A 21,833-nucleotide genomic window follows, 5' to 3' on the forward strand; every position below is an offset into this window, starting at 1 on the left:
GTTCAGAAATGGGAGGAATACTTCCTAGTTTAGGGAGAATTGACCCTTGTGGTTCTCAGGCAGCCTTTCCAGGAATTTAAGTAGATCCAGATTAAGTCCAATTCTTCAGTATGAAATTGCCATTTGGGCACCCATGCCAAACCTTTCCAAGATATTAAGTTCAAATTCAGGCTGTTGCCTTGACATTTTAAGTAAATAAAAGAGACAACATGAGGTCATTTAGTCAATCCACAAGTAATAGAAAGGATATTACCTTGAGAATGAACAGATGAAAGTTAATGTGATTTTTATTATCAATCAGTTTCATGTTGGAACATCTCTACTTTTCTGTATCTGAAAAGATATTGCCTCCGGATACCTACCTTGTTGGTCTAATAAGCCTTAAGAAAAAGGAAAAAGAAAAACTAATGGAACTCTGATTCAGTTCTGATCATGACCTAAACTGAGAGCAGTCTCTAAAATCTCAGCTTTCCCATTTAGAATCTCAAAATTGTGAGATCACAGATATTATCAAGACTACTTTTCTGAGAAGTGGATTGATCTTTTATAACAAGGATATTCCTAAGTGAAAGGGAAATAACTAAAAAGTTTTGTCCAAAGGGAAAAACTATATTTCAATGGTGACAATGTCCAATTTTATTATATACATAAATAAAGCATGATAATTTTAGAAATTTTTAAATCTTGGGCTAACTTTTTGTGTGTGTTCAACAAACCTTCAGAATATTTTCCCAGTTGAATAGCTAGTATATACTTAGGGAAATCAATAATAAAATTTTAAAGAGAAATGTAATTGAGAAATGCCTATCTGCTTGAACATGATTATACAGTATAATCAAAGCTAAATATAAATGACTTTGGATTGTTTGTATTCCTTTTCCTTTTAGCCTAAAGACTTATCCCTTTATGTCAGCAATTCCATGTAGATTTATCATTTATGCAGGATTTTCTTTTTAATTGTATGAATAGACCTGATAATGTGATTAGCCTAAAATTGCTTTGGTTTGAAACTGGATAATTCTTAAACTACTAATATTTGAAATTGTCACCAGCCTAATTATATGTCACATTTGACATATTATCATTTGTTATTATTTTAAATAACAGCAATTGAAGTTTATGCATACACCACATCAATTCCTTCTTCTCAGCAGTCCACCAGCCAAAGAATCAAATTTTAGAACTGCTAAAAAACACTTTGGAAGCACCTTTGCATTTCAGTGAGTATGACTTAATGTGAGGTGGGATATGCCTCCATAGTAATCTGAAAATGTGTGGGGAGGGAGACATTCACTCTCAGTAGTTGGCCCTTAACTCTGAATAGTCACCTTCATAACATTTGACTTGGAAACTCAGAACTTTCAGAGGTCTTCATGACGTATTATACTGTGAACACTTTAAAAGATCATTCATTTTGCTTTTTGCCTTTCCCTCTTCTGTTTTTTTTTAGTGGCTCACACATTGAAAACTGGCACTCAATCCTGAGGAATGGTCTGATTGTTGCTTCTAATACAAGGCTGCAGGTGAATTTTCTGAATACTTTAAACGAATTTAAAGAATGAGGTTAAGTAAGCAGTTTTCTTTTTAAGATTTTACTTAAAAAGGAGCTTTTTAAAAATTACATGGAAATTTTAATTGGTTTAAGTACATTTTCACAAAAATGACAGAAGTAGAATTGATATATATAATGAAGGAATGAAAAGGAAAAAAAATTAAAATCCTTTTGAGAAAACAATAAAACCACACTTTGAACATGAGAAGAAATTATCAAGCACAAAGTAAAACTGTACAAGCATTCTATACATTAATCTAACACTCATTTCTTGAGTACTGTACTTCACTGTGAATAGTTTCAGAGAAGAGAAAGGGTAGAACTAAGAAAAGCAAACTGAAGACTGCACACAAAAGAACTATCTGATAACCTGCTTTTGATCATGCAGGTGGGCAGTTGGAGTTGTCAGGAATTCATGGGTAGAGTTTTCTTCTTTATGCTCTTCAACTCTCACATCCCACTTCACTCTCATATAGCTGGTTTTCATCTGATAATGTAAGGTGTCACAAAACGAGATGCTCAGCACAGTCACCTGTACTAGATTTCACAAAAGGATGATATTAAGGCAATACAATTAAATGTAAATGTCCGTTAATGTACATTTATTGAGTTAGTTTTCAATTCATACTAATAGTGTGTGAAGGCCCTAGAACATAGAGATAAGAAAGAAGTTTAATTATTCTGAGTTGTTTCTTAAACCAGCAGAGGAGTTTCAGTTAATAAAACTCTGTAACTTGGAAAATTTAGAGGAGGATAAGTTTGGACAACAGATTGTTGGCACAATGAAAATCTGAATAGGTCACTTCATTTATATACTAGCACACATGAGTCCTAATCAAAATCCCTCACATTCATTTCAGCCGTCAGTGGAGCTTGTGTTTCATTCTCAGAATTTTGGTTTCATTAAAATAAGCACCTACCACAGTACTTTTATAATAAATGACTCTTTTTTACCTCTGGTACGTTGGAAAACTTTTATCAAGGAATTTTTCCCCTGACTATCATTTTTTATATGCGAACTCATTCTGAATTTTGAGGACAAGGATACATAATTCTATTTTTCAGATTAGACCTTGGAATAAAAAGATCTCTATCATTTTATAAGACTTAATGTTCCAACATAAGACTGAATGACTTCCTTTGTAAAATATTAACATTTGAAATCATTGACTGACCCACTCTCTCCCACCTCTTTCCATTTTAGCTCCATGGTGCAATGTATGGAAGTGGAATCTATCTTAGTCCAATGTCAAGTATATCATTTGGTTACTCAGGTAATCCTGTATATTTCACTTCTCATCTCAAATTTGTTTGATTTTTATTTTTTCATTGTCTATTCTAGACACAATTTTCTATCAAGTGATTGAAGCTCATTTGATAAGCAAAAACAAAAGCACAAATGTCATACTGAATTTATAATGCTTACCTAGTGTATAAGATGGAATATATGTTTTATCAATTTCAAAAATAAATTTTGTTTTAAAAGTTTTTGTATTCCTTCCACAAATAAGATTGAGAATATAATATGTCCAAGGCATTATGCTGGACAACAAAGAGTATACATACCTATCAACCAATTGTTACTGAGCGTGAATCTATCATGTCACCTTTTAGCTTTGTATTTTCTTTACTTAAACTTGTATTCTAATAAAAACTGTGTATGGATATTTGCTGGGATTTGCTAAAATATGCTGTGTTTGAAGTTTCTTTATTTGTCTTGTTTGGTATTGTATTATAATGAGAATCTTCTGATAAACTTAAAGTGAATCCCCTGGTTAGTCTAGAAATTTCAGTTTGTCAGTGAGGAAATTGGGACCATGTAAGTGGCATCTGGACTTTTGAGCTCAGCACTGTGGATAACTATTACCCATTCTATAATATCAGAAGGGTAACATCATTCCATATGGAAATTCTAGTATTCTTATAATAGGATTCATAGCAAATTATATTATTCTGTGCTATAGTGCATCTCAAAGGTGCATGATTTACACTGTAAATCTTAGAAAAATATTAAATGAATGTTTCAGTAAACAGGAGATATTCTTAATATATTTTATTAATAATAGTAAGTATTTTGTTCATTGTTTCTATTAAAATTCATTTGTGTATGGTCCCCTACCAAATTCCTTTTCATACATAATATATATTACAATATCTTCATAAAGGTAAAACATTGTATCATTTTTTAAAGTAAATAAAAGGTCAGAAAATCTATAAGATATAGGTAATTAACAATGAACAAAAATATAAATTCATAAAGCATATGAATATCTGTGGATATTTCTACATGAATGTTTATAATAATAGTAAGAACTTTTGTTTTCTGAAAATAGAGGGGTCTTAGTTTGGAGTGGAGAAAAGCAAATATTCTAGAGATATTATTATCTTGACTTCTGTATTTCCAATAAGCTTTCAACAAATATAGACATCATTATATTTTTTACATTTATTTATTTGATTCATTCTTCTGATTATTATTATTTCCATTTTCCCTCCTGGTTTGCATAACTTTATGTTCCATATGAATTTATGAAACCAATTAGTATAAACTTTGTTGCTGCTAATCTCCATCTAAATGGAATTTTAATATTTTAGCAATAAAAAGTTAGAACAGAATATGTGAAAATAAATATCCTACAGATATATGTTGCTTAACTACAACTTTTCACTTCTAAATTCATTTAACAATAGCCATAAAATATGAGATCATAAAATATTGACACTCTTGACCCTTCAGAAATAAGTTTTATTATAATATTATATATCCCATAAAGGAATTTTGAAAAACTTATAAAACTTAGAAGGAAGTAGAAAACACACTTATAATCATTCTGTTTTTTTTATAACTTGCCGATATTTTGGGACATTGTTGGAGAAATTATTTTGGAATCAGTTGAAATTATGTGTTGAGGGGAGACTGATAAATTCAAAATGTGGAAAAAATGTTCACCAAATAAACATTAGTTATCCTAGAATTTGGGGTGAATTCTTTACACTTTTTTCATTTCTGGAATATTTTACAATGATCAGTATTATTTTTATAACAATTAACCTATTCTCTTTAACCATTAATTAAGCTAATTGTAAAGAAATCCAGAATATGCAGGATTATAGAAAGTAACAAATGGAAATGTTCCCTTCTTTCCTCTTCTGTATTCATATATCTGTACATGTAGTTACTTGTGTGCTCATGTGTGTGATTGGGTATATGATTATGTGATCACATTATATTACTTAAGGGGGTATCATTCACATGTTACCTATAATTAGTCTTAGTATTCTGTATTATAGAAAAGGATACTTAGGTTTAATAACTAGCCAGGCCTACCTAAGTGTTTAATTCCTACGCCAGTCTTCTTACTCTTTCAGACATAGCAGGATGCTTCTGATAGGAGGGTAAAATTGAAACCCTTCAAAGAATTATAATTGGAAATACCAAAGTAAACAGTGACAGTAACAAAAACTAATACAATGAAATACCGGAGAAAAGAAAGCTTTAAATAATTACAAAGTTGCAAGATAACCCAAAAAGATGAAAACTAGGCTAAAAAATACCAAAAAATTAAAAGTGACCATAAATATAGATAACTATTCTGGTTATTATCTCTGTGTAACATAAGGTGTTAAACAATAATTTTATTATGTTCATGAATTCTGTGGGTTAGGAACATGGGGCTAGCTTGGCTGGGTGATTTTTTTGCCAGCTGATACTCAGCTGGCAGATGGGCTACACTGAAGGGTCTAAGGCAGCTTCACTCACAGGTCTGGTGCCTTGGCGGGAATAAGCTGGGACTGTCAAACCAAGCACCTATATGTGGCCTTAGCCTTGTGGCAGTCCCTGTAGTAGCACTTTGTGCCTGAATCTCCAGAACACATGTCCTGGGAGCACCATTGCAAACTGCATGACTTTTTCTGGCCCAACCTTAGAAGTCACACAGTGTCACTTCCAGCATACTCTACTGGTCCAAGTGGTTATGAGCCCTTCCAGATTCAAGGCTTGGGGGATTAGACGCCATCTCTTGATGAAAGAGTGGCAGGGTCATAATGTAGAATATAAAGGTTGGGATATATTGGTGTGGAGATCTGTGAATATATTACATGCCAAAATAACTGAGAAAATTAATAGAGTAGTTCAAAAGAGAAAACAAAACAGTATAAATAAGATTCTAAATCTTATTAAAATAGTACAAAATAAAAAGCTAAAACAACAGCAACAAAATGGTTTAAATAAATAAGCCCTTAGCATTGATAAGAAAAAATCACAGGTCATCAAGTATTATGATTTTCTACTTCAGAAACTGATGTTTATGTATAGATTCTTATGTATAGATTCCTTAGATGGATGTGTGGAAGGAAATGGGCGATACAAATTCCATGAATAAATGTAAAATTTTGTATGTGTTTATTTGCATTTGTCTGGGGAGAGAGTCCGTAGCTTTCATGCAGTTCTCAATAGATCTTTGATCTGAAAAAAAAAAGTAAGAATCATTGCGCGAAGATTAAGTATTTTCTTCAGTTGGTTTTGACAGTTAAGAGTCTAGGAGTTAGAGAGCAGAACAGATTTTCTACGTATAATATCCTTTACCTTTCCCTCAGAATTGCACATCTAAAATTCTAAGTCTGTTCCTCAGCCAGAGCCCAACTACTTCTGCACCTTTGGGAAATTGCTGACTTATGATTAGGTCAAACCATGTGAAATTTGATAAGCATGTTTTGCCTATTCTTTTATTGAAACAACAACAAAATTAATGCATATCTCAACCTCTGGTATGGTAGCAGATGAGCATTTTTCAATTAAGTATAGATACAAATCTACCCATTTAACATAGATAGGGATTTAAGTTTTTGTGTGTTTTTTTTAATCTTTCACTGTAAGAATTCATGGCTTTAACAGATAAAACTAAACCTTGTGAATATCATGGGCAAAAGAACTTAGATAATGTTCCTTAATTAGAAGAAATAGTAATGTCTACACATAATTTTACCTGATGGACTCAAACATAAGCCCAGATTTGAATTTTGCACTGTAGATAGATTGTGCTTTGAGCTGCATCATACAGCTTTGTTCTGAGTTTTTATTTTGCTTCTCTTTTCAGGGATGAATAAGAAGCAGAAGGTGTCAGCCAAGGATGAGCCAGCTTCAAGCAGCAAAAGCAGCAACGCATCACAGGTGGCGTAGCAACTCGAGTGACTGCGTCTGATTGGCGAATTATAACCTTATTAGCCAGTAGGAATTAATAAATATGCAAATATTTTAAGTCTACAAGATTATTTTAAGTGGTTGTTACTCATAAAGGAATAAAACTCACCCTAAAATATAATAACCTAATTGCCTTTACGCAATAAATATTCAACAAGTATTTACTGAGTTCCACTAGATGCCAGAGACTGTTCTAGGCATTGGGTATATATATATATACAGTGATGATCAAAAATGGACAAATATTTCTGTCCTTTTGGAGGCTGCATTCTAGCTAAATATGCATTTAGATAGGTGATTGGATAGATAAGTGATAGAAGATAGAGAGATAGCCAGAAAATGAGATGGGTGGGTAAATAGATAATGTCCCATGTGGTAGTAAATATTACGGAGAAATATCAGGGTAAAGGGATGGAGAATGCCATTGGATAGAGAAGGGGAAATGGGGTGGCTAGGAAAGAGAAGGTACATTCAAATAAAACCTAAGTAGCAAACACGAGCCACGTGGAATGAACATTCCAAGCAAAAAGGAAGAGCAAGTACGAATCCTTTCATTTTCCATAGAAAACAAATACTCTGTGTAAATTAAAATCTTAGTGATGAATAATGCAACTTTAATGGAACTAAAAGGATATCTCATTTAGTGTCTTTAAAAAAACTTCCTATATGAGATGTTTCTTAAATCTGGGTGACCTAATAAAAGAAGCTATACAGATGGGGTGGCTTTGGATAGTTAGATGATCTGGAATAATTTATATTTTAGTGTGGAAAAGATCCTGCAGATTTAATTTTGTTCACCTTGAAATAAAGATGCCAGGATTCCAGTAAAAATAAATTTGAGCTCTAATTGTATGTTGTGAGACTGTTGAACTCTAATTCAGCAGTAATTTTAGTTCACTTATTTTGAAAGTGATTTAATAATGATGATTTACAGAAATTAAATGGTGCAACCAATGTAGCCTGATAGTAAGAGACTGCCCAAGAATGGTACTGCTGACTACCCCTAGTCTGCAGGCTTCTTGAAAAAGCTAGAACCATCTTAGTGACTATGCTTTTTTAACCATGAATATTTTTTTCACTTAAGTGACTGCCCTATTTTTACTCTGATTTTTAAAATTCTTTTGGAATTTAGTCACAGAAAAAAGGACAGCAATCTCAATTCCTGCAAAGCCGTAACTTAAAATGCATAGCCTTATGTGAAGGTAAGTTGAAAGGCTTACAAGCCTCATAACATTAGTTTTCTATCTTACCTTTATCTTATCCGTATTTAAGAACTAAAGTATATTACCGGCTGCTTATAATGGAATAGTGAAAACATTGTTTCTTATGAATATTTCTAAGGACACAAATGGAAAATGGGTACAATAGAGATCATAAAGGTTAAAACCAAAGAGCAGACTTGGCAAGAATTCAAACAGTGCTATATTTTATGCTTAGCAGGTATTTCTGAATAGTATTATAATTATATATAGTATTCTAACCAATGCTTATCACTTTTGTTAATACTCCCCTTCCTCTTTAAGTTGGTTTTTAAATAAATAATACCATGAAAAGTTTGAATGATGAACCCAGCACTAAGAAAATAACCCAACAGTTCCTTCTGAAATTATTTTGGACTTAGGACAAAAATAATTGACAGGTTATTTGCAAGATCATATACTTTTCTTTGTTTTTGCTTTAAAATCTGACTTTGGCAAAAAAATTCATTTTTTCTTCTTTGATTAAGAGTTTCAGCTTTCAGTGGTAGCTGTCTTTTAAGGTTTTAATATTTGATAGTTATATAGGATACCAATTTTCTTTCTGTATGGTTCCCAAGTCACAGGGGCTATTTTTGATAACACATAAGTGATTTCCTTCTTATTATAAATTTTACTGTTTTGCAAACCGTAACATTTTACATGTCCTTTCATGCTTTTATTTACATATCTTGATAGCTAATAAGATTGAACATCTTTCATATGTTCACTTATTTATGTATTTTTACTTTTAGATTTTTAAGAAAAGGAATCTAACAACTTGAAGTGACTGGGATTCTTTTAGACTAAAATCGTTTTTAATTTTATCTTCCACTTACAGTGATCACCTCACCTGATCTGCACAAACATGGAGAGATATGGGTTGTCCCAAATACTGATCATGTGTGTACACGATTCTTTTTTGTGTAAGTAGCAGTGCTCAAATTAGTATATTACTGTCTTCTCTACAAATGAGGGATTAGGTACTATATTATTATTAGGTCACTTTATCTGCCAAAATACAACAAGCAGGTCATTAGTTTATCATTAAAACTTAGTGTTTTTGTTTTATTTTCAAAAAACTATAAAATGAAATGCCGTTAAGTCAGAAGAAATGAAGTAAACACATTCTCTGTCTCTTTAACCATCTATGTGTGCATGTGTGTATATATGAGTATATATACACATATATATGATATATATGTGTATGGGTACACATATATACACAAATGTACAATTTATTAATATATTTTAAACATTAGAACTGGGGAGAAGCAGATTTGGTCCAATGGATAAGGGCATCTGCCTACCACATGGGGGGTCCAGGGTTCAAACACAGGGCCTCCTGACCAATGTGGAACTGGCCCACGCACAGTGCTGATGAGCACAAGAAGTACTGTGCCACGCAGGGGTGTCCCCCGCATAGGGGAGCCTCACGCGCAAGGAATACGCCCTGTAAGGAGAGCCGCCCAGTGCGAAAAAAATGCAGCCTGCCCAGGAGTGGTGCCGCACCCACGGAGAGCTGACTCAGCAAGACGATGCAACAAAAAGAGACACAGATTCCTAGCGCCGCTGACAAGAATACAAGCAGACACAGAAGAACACACAAGGAATGGACACAGAGAGCAGACAACTGGGGGTGGGGTGGGGAAGGGGAAATAAAAAAATAAATAAATCTTAAAAAAAAAACCGAAAAACTGGGAATGAAAGAAAAACAATAATAAGTACATTGTATGTCTCTGAAAGATTGCCCTACATTCCATATAATATAGGCTGGCAATGTGGGACATGGTGATGTGGATTTCTTGGCATAGTCCTATCATGAGACTTGATTAGAAACAAAAACATTGTTCACTCTTGAGTCCTCTAGACCTGTCTGATGTTCCCCGCACCCTTTAATCCCCTAAGCCTTTTTTCATGCTTACTCCCCACCTCATCCATGTTCCCTTGACTGAAAGGACATCAGGAAAGGGTTGAGGATATCTGTTTTGCAGATTATGTAGTTTTCAAAATAGAAGCTGGAAATTGCACTGGCTTGCTTTATAAGGCATGTCTGAATCAAGATCACTGCTTCAAAATATTGTGTATCCATAGTCCTCTGTGCCTTCATCATTTGATCTATTAGCTTATCAACAGACTGATCAGTGAAGATTTGATGAGCTGCCTGGTTTTCTATTGGAACAGATGAAAACTGACTTTCTTATAATACACATTTATTGGCTATAGATTTCTTTCTCAATGGTGAGTAAGCAATAGAGTCATACTTTTGAGTCAGACAGTTTAAATCCTGACCTACCAGTTATAGCCAAGTTACATAACATCTCTAATCTTCATCTGTATAATGAGGATAACATACCTGCCTATATCAGTTAGAGTCTTAGGAAACAGTGTCCACACAAAGTGTGATACTTCATATGATCTACAATTTGATAACTTACAAACGTGTGGGTATAGAGGAACCAGAGGTCTAGTGTAGAAACCTGGATCTAGAAACATCGGATTAGTTATATCCCTAGGCCCAAAACTGCAAGAGAAGGAAGCAGGTACCTGCACCAGTTAGAATAGTGCTTTCTAGTTCAGATGCTTTGAAAGGAACCTTCAGTTGAGGGACTTAGGCAGTCCAGGATGCTCTTGGAAGGTTGGATCCAGGGGAATTAATTCTTGAACCTCGCCCTCCTCTCTGTCTCCTGCTGGAACTCCCCATTGGCCAGAACCTACCAGAGCTAGAGGGCAATGGAGCATATAGAGAGAGTCCATACAGGTCAGCCTCTTTGGGCAGAATGCAAGGTAGAGAAGGACGCCAAGTGGATCTGGAGGCTTCTAGGGAAGCTCTCTGGCACGTTACGTTTTAAGGTTATTACGAGGTTTAATTAAACTCAATGCCAGTCTCCACTGAAAGGCATCTATTAGGTATTTTCCTCCCCTTTTCATTCTTGATCATCTTGACTGTTATCCTCTGTTAGAAGCTTGGCCTTCCAAAAGAAACCTTTAATCACAAAGTTATTTATTGAGTGAGCCTGAGATTTTGACAGAAATAACTTTGAAGTCCTTTCCTTAGCCTGTCATCTAATTAAATTAATTTTCTTTTAGCTTCTTGCTAAAATTCAAATTTATTGGGCTACATAAACAACCTTAGTTACTTAAGAAGGCAATAACCCTTTCTAGTATTATTTCTTTGAAATTTTTACATAAATTGTATATAAATCTATAGGGATATATATGTGTGTTTACTGGAGAGAAGAATGTATTTCATTCTAAGAAGAAAAAATGAGGAAAGAACATCTAAAGAAAAAAGAAAATACTTTCAGTACAATGAGATACTTTCCAAATAATACAAAGGAAAATTCTATTACAGTAATGATTTTCATTGTTTTATAAAACACAAATGAAATTTCATCCTTTTTCTTTGCACCCTTAGGAGAGAAGAGACTAATTAAGGAAAAGCTGATAAGATTCAAAACACATCAGATTACTGTACAATCTAATTACAACCATCAGTTTCTTTCCTTATAAAAGATATGATCACAGAATTCTACTAGTGGTGTGTCTCCCTATTGAGTGGTAACATCTAAGAATAGAATAAACTGATGATAATGGAGTGAGTTATCACAAATATACAATTATCAGAAATTTAATGTTTATTTTTTTTTATTCTGATTCATTTTGCATAGTGTGATGCCTAATGTTGGAAGCTTAGAATGGTGACTAGAATATAAATACTTCATTTTTTATCTGTTATGAAGAGAGAGTATTAAAAATTAAAATAACTTACCTGCTAAACTGATAACCAGATTGAAGATGATACTAAAACAGTTATTTAATATCCTACTCACGTTCTTTACATGAAATAGAAAAAAGCAACATAAAGAGAAAAATTGGGAGGAAATTTTAGGAAACAGATTGCTGTATCAAAAAAAAAATTGAAAGTAAAATTTTAATTTCCCTATTACTTAGAGGAGGAACATGAGAAAAAGTTAGAAAAATAATTTAGGGGGAATTTCCAAAGTGAGTAAACTTAAGTGTAAATACTTCTGGTAAAATGAAATATTCAGATACTATGAACAACAGAGCCTATTTCTAGCATCTAGAAATTGCCGATAAAGTCTGATTTCATTACTGATCTTGAGACACATGTATACAAGGACAGTAAGGCCCATATTTGAAATAAAACAGAAGCTGGGCTCAAAAAGCAGCCTATGAAAACCAAACATGTACAAGAATTTTTATTGCAAAATGAATGAAGAATTTTAGAGCTGGCTGTCAAAACTTACTTTGGTATTTTTCACAAGTAGGGTAAAATAATAAAATCTAAGGAAGGTAAGTGATGATTTTGCAAGTTAACAGAATAGGTTTCAAGTGCCATGGGCTCCCTTGTGCTATTCTAGGCCCCACTACCACCGCTGCCATTGTAAGCAGCAGTTAGGGACTCCCTAAGCTGTTTGGGAAAGTTTACCATTTTATTTTCACAAGAACCACTAGATTTGTTTATCCTGTTTATTTGATATAGAGATCTACATGTTTAATGCTTTAATGTTTCTTTGATTTAGGGCAAGCAGATCTAAAAATATTTTCAAATTTTTCTATTAAATAAATTTAAGGTATATATACTTTCTCCTATTTCTGAAAAACATTTCAGGCAGGTCAGAAATTTAAGAACCAAATAAAGCAGAGCATCTTCAGGAAATAGGACTGAATTTCTGAAAATACCTGAAAATTCTTGAGTCAAGGAGATCACAGTGGTAAACAAATTTCAGGAATTTCTATTCTATCTTTCAGGGTCTACGTCAAATACCACCTCTTCCATGAAGCCTCTAATCAAATTAATCACTCTTCCTGGTGTTCCTGCAACTAATTGCAAAACTACTATTAAAAATTCAGTTTATTTGTTGTATCTGACTCTTCCACTAGGCTATAAACTCCTAAAGGGCAGACTCTTTCCTCTGACTTTTTCTACTCTGTATTCCCAGCACCACCTTCCACAGTGCCTTACAAATAGTCACTTGTCAGTAAAGGTTTAATGAATGACCAAAAGCAAAGGCAAAAAGGGAAATATTTTGGATTAAATAGTTTTTGTTTTATGAAACAACAAAGTTTTGAAATATATCTAAGAAGCAGACACAAGAAACATAGGACAAGAACTGTATATTGGTCATTAAGTAAAATAAGAGATGATATCTTTAATCTTGATTTTGCAAAAGATAAATGGTGTTCCATCAGTAAATAGTGAGGTGATATCTTATTTATAAAGTTAGAAGACAATGTTCAGTCTTGACTCAGTGAAGGCATTTCTTTGTGACATCAAGCTGATACAATCAGGGGACTTTGCTTTATCCCCAGTCTATAATAAATCCAATCTCACTGTCTCCAGCCCAGATCTCTTTCCGAGATTTAAACTGTCACATCATTCCCCTGCTTAAGTCTCTTTAGCAGCGCCTTCCTACCTAGAAGATAAAGATCAGGTTCCTTTACAGAATGAACCAACTCCTCATTCTCTTGTCCTTTCTTCATACTACTGCTGTGAAATCCATTCCACATCCTTATCACCACCAGTTTTCACCTTGGATTTTATGCTTCCCAAGCTAAACTATTATTTTGACACTTAACATGCTTTTGTTCTTTACTTTCTCCATTTAGGTAGATTTCCCTCTTCCACTCTATCCCTCCACACCTGTTTACCTAATTTCCACTCCAGTTTTAAATCTTAGCACAGCACTTACCTCCTCTCAGAAGCTTCCCTTGACGCCTTTGTGCTGCTCCTCTGTTACTATATAACACCCTGGATAGTTTTCTATCATTGCATTATTAATGCATTTTTATGTATAGTCTTCTCCACTACTCTGCCTACTGAGCGAAGTCAGGAACACTATGACTTATCTTTATGCATGTAGCATAGTGCTTGGCAGATAGATAAGAATGAATAAAATGCCTACATTTATAACATCTCGATGGGTATTTCCACTTGAAAAACCTGCTAATACCTTAAAAATCAATATATTTTAAATGGAACTCATTATCTAAATAAATTCTCAGCATCCCCCAATCTATGCAATAATTTTACACATCAGAGACTTGAAACCTGAGTTGTAGTTGTAGTTTTCAGTGATAGAAAGTAGGATCAGAAGAAAGATTGCCATGGGTTGTGGAAAAAATGGAAAGTAAAGTTAATGTATTATAGACTGTCCTAGTTTATCAGTCTGCTATGAAAATTACCACACAATGGATTGGCTTGAACAACAGGAATTTACTGCTTCATAGTTCCTGAGCCTAGAAGGCTTCCTTCTTCCCAGAGTCGGTAGAGTCCTGGCTGGCAGGTGATCCTTGGGTTTCCTTGGCTAGTTTGTCTGTCCCATGTTAAATGGCATGTCCTTCACTGTCTCTTCTGGGTTGTGTTGGCTTCCAGCTTTAGCTCTCCCCGCCCCCCCCCCCCCCCATGGCTTTCTCTCTATCTGAATTTCTTCTATTTATAAAGGACTCCAGTATTACAGATTAAAACCCACCCTCATTCAGGTGGGCTACACCTTAACTAAAATAGCATCACAAAGAAGTCTTTTTACAGTGGGTCCACATTCATGGGAATGTGGATCACATTCATGGGAATGTGGATCAAGACCAAGAACATGTCTAAATTCAATCCACAACATAAACTAATCTTATTCAAAGATCAAATTTAAAATGAAGAGAATAGAGATGGTAGATTAACCAACTTTGTGTCCAAAGTATATGAGATAGTTGGTATGTTGAGTGTACCAAAATACAATAGAGATAGAACAAACATAAATGCTTATAAGGAAATTTAGGGTAAGGATACATGTGGACTGGCATCTGAAACTGGGAAGTCATCAAGAACCAAAACATTTCTAAGACCTGCCACTCTCCCACTTCTCTTATAGCCCCATGGCTTCCCGTGCATCTCCTTCTTTCTCCTTTCTGTCAATCTCTTCGATTTTATTTCCATGATCTAAATCCTAGAAGGAACTAGTCTGAAGGCTTGGTAAACCTCCATTATCTCCTTTGGGCTCAAGGCTTCAGACAAAGCTACTTGGGATTAGGGATGGTTTGGATTACCCTTGGTCCAATAAATAGCCAGGATTCTTACTTGCCCCATAAAATACACCTTTACACAGTTTGCCACAAATGCCTGATTAAATTTGGACAATTCTAAAGTATTTTCACCTCATGAATTCTCTACTTCATAACAGGGCACTTAACTGTTCAATTTCCTGAGAAAATCTTTATATGTATATAATACATAAAAAGACAGATATGATGGGATTACAGTTTAGTATAAATTCGTTGAGTACATCTGAAAAAGCATACTTGTATGATAAGCTTTAACAAAGTTGACTGGCAACTATGAATCATTAGTTAGGACTTTAGACTTGACAAACAAATGCAGTTGTCACTAAGTAAGCAACACATTATTTAAATAGCTCAGTTCTCCCTGCTGTATGTCATCTTTTTCATTTTCTTGTGTTATGTCAGGAGAATTTAAGTATAATGTGGGAAAGACAGTGGCACACATTAATCTTGGAGACAGCACACTTGCATCCCTGGTTATCTATTTTGAAGTAATTACCACTTCTCCAAAGCTTCTGTCTTGAAGCTATTTTATGAAATAAAATTACTTCATCACCTATTCTACTTTGTATATTATCATAGAAGTTTAAAAATTCATTCTTGGGAAATTCTTATTGCCCAAGTGAGTTTATTTAAGAAATGAGTTATCATTTAAAAGGCAATTATTTCTTCTAGAGTAACAAAGTCTTAACTGTCTTTTAATATTATACTCTCACTTCTTTTGTTTAGCTAAAGTTAGCAGCTTTGCATTCTTATGTGAAGTACCAACATAAATAAGAATATCAACGAAATTGAGCAACTAGCAGTAAGAAAAAAATGCAGCACTGATTATGACAGAAGAATTAAAACAGGCATGGCAAAAGAGTTGGGGTAGAATGTAAAGAAATTTATGAGCATCACCAATAAGAAAATAGATAAGTGATAGAGGATTAGAGTGAAGTGGTCCAGCACCTATGAAAGATCAGGTTGAAGATGGTGTATTCTCTCAAGTAGACTTTATAACAACTGTTGTAGGAAATGAAAGGCCAAAGACTGGAGTGTTTCCTGCAATTCAGGCAGAGCTTTGTGTGGGGATAAAAAAGAAAGTTTCACAGGCATAAAGTAGAACAGTGAGCTTATTGAATATAACTGAAAACTAATTATCTTTTGCTTTTTATTCCCTTAGGCTATATTTTAAGTATCAAATAGCATTTCTAAACCATGTTAATGCTGTCATCTTTATGAATGTTCTTATGTTTCTATGTTTTATATTTTAGCTATGAAGATGGCCAAGTTGGAGATGCAAATATTAATACACAAGAAGGAGGCATTCACAAAGAGATCCTTCGAGTAATTGGTAATCAAACTGCTACTGGTTAAAGGACCACCATTTAATTAACTTGATTTGAAAGCCTTCCTCGGGTTCAAAGCTGGATTTTGAACTGAAGAAGATGATAAAAATAATTTATTGTTATTATAAACAAAATTAACCCTTTGAATACTGATTTTTTCTTAGTATTTCTAAGTATCTAATTAAATACCTAAAATGGTATAAACTTTATCAATTGTAGGGTTATGGAATCTAGTAATAAAATACAACAGCACCTAAACTGAAGTTGGGGTTGCTCACAATAAACAGATTTAAAAAACAGTTTTGTGCTGATATTTTTATATTAAACTCCTTACTTGGATATTTGGTATTATATACCAACATCTTAGGTTACTGTAGTAGAACTGAGAACATTTTATAATGGCATCTAAATCTATAAGATACTTTGCAATAAATATAATGTTTGCACACTTTGATGTGCTATGTTATTAGTGGTATGAACATTTGAATGTTTTGGGAGGGATGTTCCCTATTCTGCTGTTATTTTTCCTTATACAAACACATCTAGGTTTTAGAAGCAGTGCATTGCCCAAAAGTATATAATAACTGTTTTGACAACAGAGATGTGCAGTTTCATAACTCTATCATGATTCAGCGAAAAGAAGATAATATTCAGTAGGCAGTAATTCTGGACATAAACCAAGATATGAGTCAAATTTATCACCATTCATTGAGATACCATAAGCTTTTCATTGAAAATATTTGCCAACAGTTTTTAAAAATTTATTTAGAGAAATGTTCCATCAGTTAAAATTCAACACTTTTAAAATGTTACCTAAAAATCATCATTTGGGGCACCTACAAGCCCCTGGTGAACTAATTCTATATTCAAATAATCATATATTTAAAAGAAAGGCCTGTGAATTTAAACAAATAGTATATATTTTTTATTTCCTTCAATGGAACATTTTTTAACTTATTTATATCACACCAGCATTTTTATAGTTTTTCATTTAATATCTCTGCTTAGTTTTTTTCATATTGAGAAAGAAAATAAACTTTCAAGCTTCTTTTATATTAAAAGAACACAAGTTTATAGAGAACAATAATACCAGCTCCCAATATTCAGCCTTCAAGAGTCATATGTTCATCGAAATCATTTCTATTTCTTTGGGTCCTACAATATTTTATTCATTTCAAATTTAGATTGACAGTGTTTGTTTTCCTGCATGATGTCTTTGGAATAAGGCCATTCTTGAAAGCAGTTTAATTAGTGAGTGTGCCACTCTATTCAAATCCTGAATCAAGGCTCATATCTGATTCTAATTTATTTGGAAAGAAAAAAAATTTTTAATGTATAGTCATTTGCAAGTATAATATGATAACTTCTGTGTTTACTTCCTTTGGCATAAAGGTGAGAGAAAACGTCATACATATTATTAAGGGTTGCAGCTTAGGAAGTATTTACTAAGCATTTCTTTTTCTTGTAAATAATTGATATGCCACTTATTTCTGAAAAATGGGCATGGAATGGTTGGGATATTGACCATTTTGATAATATCCTCTTAAAATACTGATCTAGTCTGACTTTTGTCTCTGAACCCAAGGCCAGACTGAAGGGTGATAATAGCATGGTAGGGCCTAGATCTAGTGGTCTGTGACTGGATATTTGGGGACTTTATGTGGGTCAAGAGAGCCATTTGCCTCTTTCTGCCAAGATTCCCCAAGTTCTCCAAATCTCTTTGACTATATTTTTAAAAACATTTTTAAGCAAAAGAATTATTTGTTCAAGTTAATTTTTGTGCAACATCCCATATATGACACATATGAAGATGCAGTAGCAGAATTTGGGAGTGGAGATTCTTGGGACCCCACGTCTTTGTTTTCTAGGATCATCAAGGCATATCCAAAATCTCCTCTGAGGATCATTAAAAATCCATTGACCTAATCCCTAAAAGGCTTTCCTTAACAGTTCGGTGCTCTGTAAGGAGTAAAATGTTTGAATCTGAACTGGAGGGCTAGCTTCTAGGATTCAAGGGGAACTGTTTGGGAAGGAAAAACTGGTATTATATAAACTTCTGCCAATTTAAGAATAAAAGTATATCTACCTATCAGATGAAGGAAAGTAATTGATAGTTGAATGACCATGAAAATTATGGTACGATAACATCTTTTATCATAATAAAATGTCTTCCAATGATAATAATTGACTAGTATTAAAATGGAGAATGACAGATCTTAGGTTTGTTTCCCAATATTAAGTATCAGAACCTTTGTAAGTAAGTAAGCTAAGGAGAACCCATCTTTTAATTAAACTTAAAAATTGACATTACTAAAATATATAGATAAAGGTGCATATCTATATTTCTAAAGAACCTAAATTCAGGCCATTAATAAATTAATATCATGTTCCAAAATCCAAGCAAGTCCTTAGAATTTAGAGGTTTAAACACTGTTACCGTGCCTTGATTCAGTCATCCCATTAAAATATTATCTACTAGCTTACTCAATGATTCTGAACATTTGATATTGTATGTTTATAATCATTTGAGAGTATTTACTGATGCGTTGTAATAGTTACATTATTTGTTTAGCCATTTCTACTAAATATTAAACCAGAAAAGGCAATTATTTATTTTCATTCTTAAGTGGGGAAAAAAGAGTCCTAACTTATTAGTTCTACTTTTTCCTTCCTTACTGATTTTGTAAACATTTTCCTAGAAGTAATTTGTCCTCTTTCATCATCCAATGTATAAAAAAAGATAAGAAAGTGATTGAACTTTTAAGAGAAGAACCAAGTAATAAGTACATAAAACTTAATGTTACAGAATGCATTACAGTAAGTCACTTTGGGTGCCATAGAATGAATTATGTTGGAATGACTTTATTTATTTATTTTGGTCAGCAAATCTCAGCCAAATGTTGGATGTGAAGAAGTTTTTAAATTTAAAAATTGGACAGTCAACATCCTTAAACTTACTTTCAAGTATATGTAATATAAGAAACCAGTCCAAATTATTGTTAATGCTATGAATGCTTCTCATTGAAAAATATAAGAAATTTCCCATTGCTTGAAAGTAAAAAAACCTTTAATATGCAAGTTTGTGACTCTTTAAATCATTCTCACTGAAAGAATTTTAGCAGTACTATATATAATGTCATAATTTGCTTTAGGGCATGGGATTTCAGAACATTTTAAGGAAAAACTCATCATCCTTGTTGAAGAGTCTAGATGACTTCATCAGATAGTAACTTAACATGTCAGTGAGGAGTCATTCAACCTTGGGCTGTCTACCATCTAAATAAATATGGATTTCATGGTGGTATTTAAAGTACATTTTAAGGACATTATATTATCCTATTGTCCTGCTGAATTCTTCATTATAACGCTACCTCAATATAAAAGATAGACTTTGTTAAGTTAAATTGGATTTCCAGTGTAGGGAACAAATAAACTTTTACAAATATAAGTCATCAGATAATTCAGCTGTCAAGACCATGGTGGACATAGATATTGTCAGTTATCTCTTGACCATACAGTAACATTGATATTTCAGTCACTGGTGATGAATTACATAGTTAATACCCAATGAGTTATTTGAAAGGGTTTCAAGTTGCAAAATTTGAAATGAATTAACTACTTTTAAAATTGGTTTTCTACAGGGGAAAATTTTATGTCTGTCACCTAAAGCAACAGACAAATACATCATAAAGAGATAAAGGATTAAAATACTCAACTGCTATACCATAATGGCAGGCTGAATATTCAAATATTTGGCATTTAATGCCTGCCAAGCTTTTGTCAGATTATATAAAAATTTGATGTATATTATTAGTCAATAAATTTTTCTTGGGGATTTTGTATACAATGGTATATTAGGTATAAGTTTTTCTTAGGTCAAAAGAATTTCAAGTAGTTTTTAGACCAAACATATCCAGAGTGAGTAAAAGCTGTGTCAAAGAATAGGTTGCATTAAACATTTACCAGCAAGTCAGTAAAAAATAGTGTTTATTTACACAGTCAACATAATTTAATGGTCTAAAAATAATTTCTTCAATCTGCCCAATATTTAATGTATCATTTGGGATTTTTTTAAAATGCAGCCAGTCCTTTATGTAAACTTTAAGATATGCTTATGTTTTTTGAACTATACAGCCTTCTTTCCAATAAATCTCATGACTTTTGTGCACAAAACAGTATTGCAACCTGCTATTTAGCCTTCAGTGCCTTAGTTATTATAAATAATTAACAAAATGTACATAATGTAAATACTGCCAAGAGATCACTGAGGCCAAATATTTTCTCTATTCACTTTTTATCTCACTTGCTTTCTATTTCTACTTAAGCCTCTTTTATCCAGCTTTGTAATAGTTCTAAAATTGTAGCCAATGTAAATGTTTACTTTCAATAAATCTGAATTTGTTCAACAAGTATGGTATATGTGGGCACTATTTTGAAAACACACTTAGGCCTTAGATGCTCCTCATGATGAATCTTGCTTTGGGGACTATATATATATGAAGGTCTCAACAAACTCTAAAAATGATGTTGCCCTTTTCACTTATAAAATATGTTTAAAATAACAGAAAAAAAGAAAGAAAAAACTCTTCTTGCCACTATTCCCCCAAATAGTTGCACCAGATTTAATTGGTTGTGTGACTGCCATTTTAATTTTAAATTCAGTCAAGAAGTACAGGATTGAAACAAAAGATTTCTGTAAGCTTTGTATGTATGCTCTATTTATAATGGCTGGGCATAATATCAAAAAGCTATTTATGATGGCTTGGATGAACCGTCTTGAGTTTCCTAAGCATTTCTGACCTGATAAGTAATTGGAAATGATTTTTAAAGCAAAACGTTTTATATAGCACAAGTTATTGACTGAATAAGACATTAGTCCATAAATAAATATGATTCTCTAAACAAATTAATAGTAAATATTTATGAAGAGCTAAGATTATATTCTGGTCATAAATAATTGTTTATTCATGCTACATTTATAGCTGAGAAACTTCTGTCTATTAGACTGGGTTTCACTTATTCCAGAAAAACTTAAGAATCTAGTACTTATCTTAAAATAAGAAATAGAGAGTTTTAGATTTTTGTGTTGTCCTTGAAGAGCTTATAATCTATTTTGGGGGGAAAAATCACATTTGGGAATAAGCCAATAGTAGCACAAGGCCAATGATACGGAATGTAAAAGACCAAAAATGAAAGAGATGTTTACAGGGAAGGAAGAGATCCTTTAGATCATTGTGATAAGGAAAATACCATAGAGGGTCCATGACATTAGTGAGACCATATCCAATAGACCCTCCCAACATAGAGATGGAATCTTTAAAACAAACATGGAAGGAAAATTTGCATATGAAGGTACATAGGCTTAGCAAGATCACAATATTGTGTGAATCTATTAAAAATTCTTATGTTTTTGCATTCACTGAAATAAAAAATTTACC

At 33.1% G+C, this 21,833-nt stretch overlaps 1 protein-coding gene across 2 annotated transcripts in view; it reads left to right on the top strand.

Annotated features, from left to right (window-relative positions):
- Positions 1-20,804, top strand: part of PARP8 (poly(ADP-ribose) polymerase family member 8) — a 214,324-nt gene extending 193,520 nt beyond the window's left edge. For both annotated transcript variants that reach the window (XM_004456185.4, XM_058308825.2), the window contains 7 exons: positions 1,108-1,220; positions 1,451-1,523; positions 2,757-2,826; positions 6,649-6,722; positions 7,885-7,954; positions 8,829-8,913; positions 16,321-20,804. In XM_004456185.4, the coding sequence (XP_004456242.1) occupies positions 1,108-1,220; positions 1,451-1,523; positions 2,757-2,826; positions 6,649-6,722; positions 7,885-7,954; positions 8,829-8,913; positions 16,321-16,423 (588 nt within the window). In that variant the 3' untranslated portion in view covers positions 16,424-20,804. The remainder of the gene's footprint in view (positions 1-1,107; positions 1,221-1,450; positions 1,524-2,756; positions 2,827-6,648; positions 6,723-7,884; positions 7,955-8,828; positions 8,914-16,320) is intronic.
- The last annotated feature ends 1,029 nt before the right edge of the window (positions 20,805-21,833 follow it).

Source organism: Dasypus novemcinctus, chromosome 2 (assembly GCF_030445035.2).
Source record: "Dasypus novemcinctus isolate mDasNov1 chromosome 2, mDasNov1.1.hap2, whole genome shotgun sequence".
Lineage (NCBI taxonomy): Eukaryota > Metazoa > Chordata > Mammalia > Cingulata > Dasypodidae > Dasypus > Dasypus novemcinctus.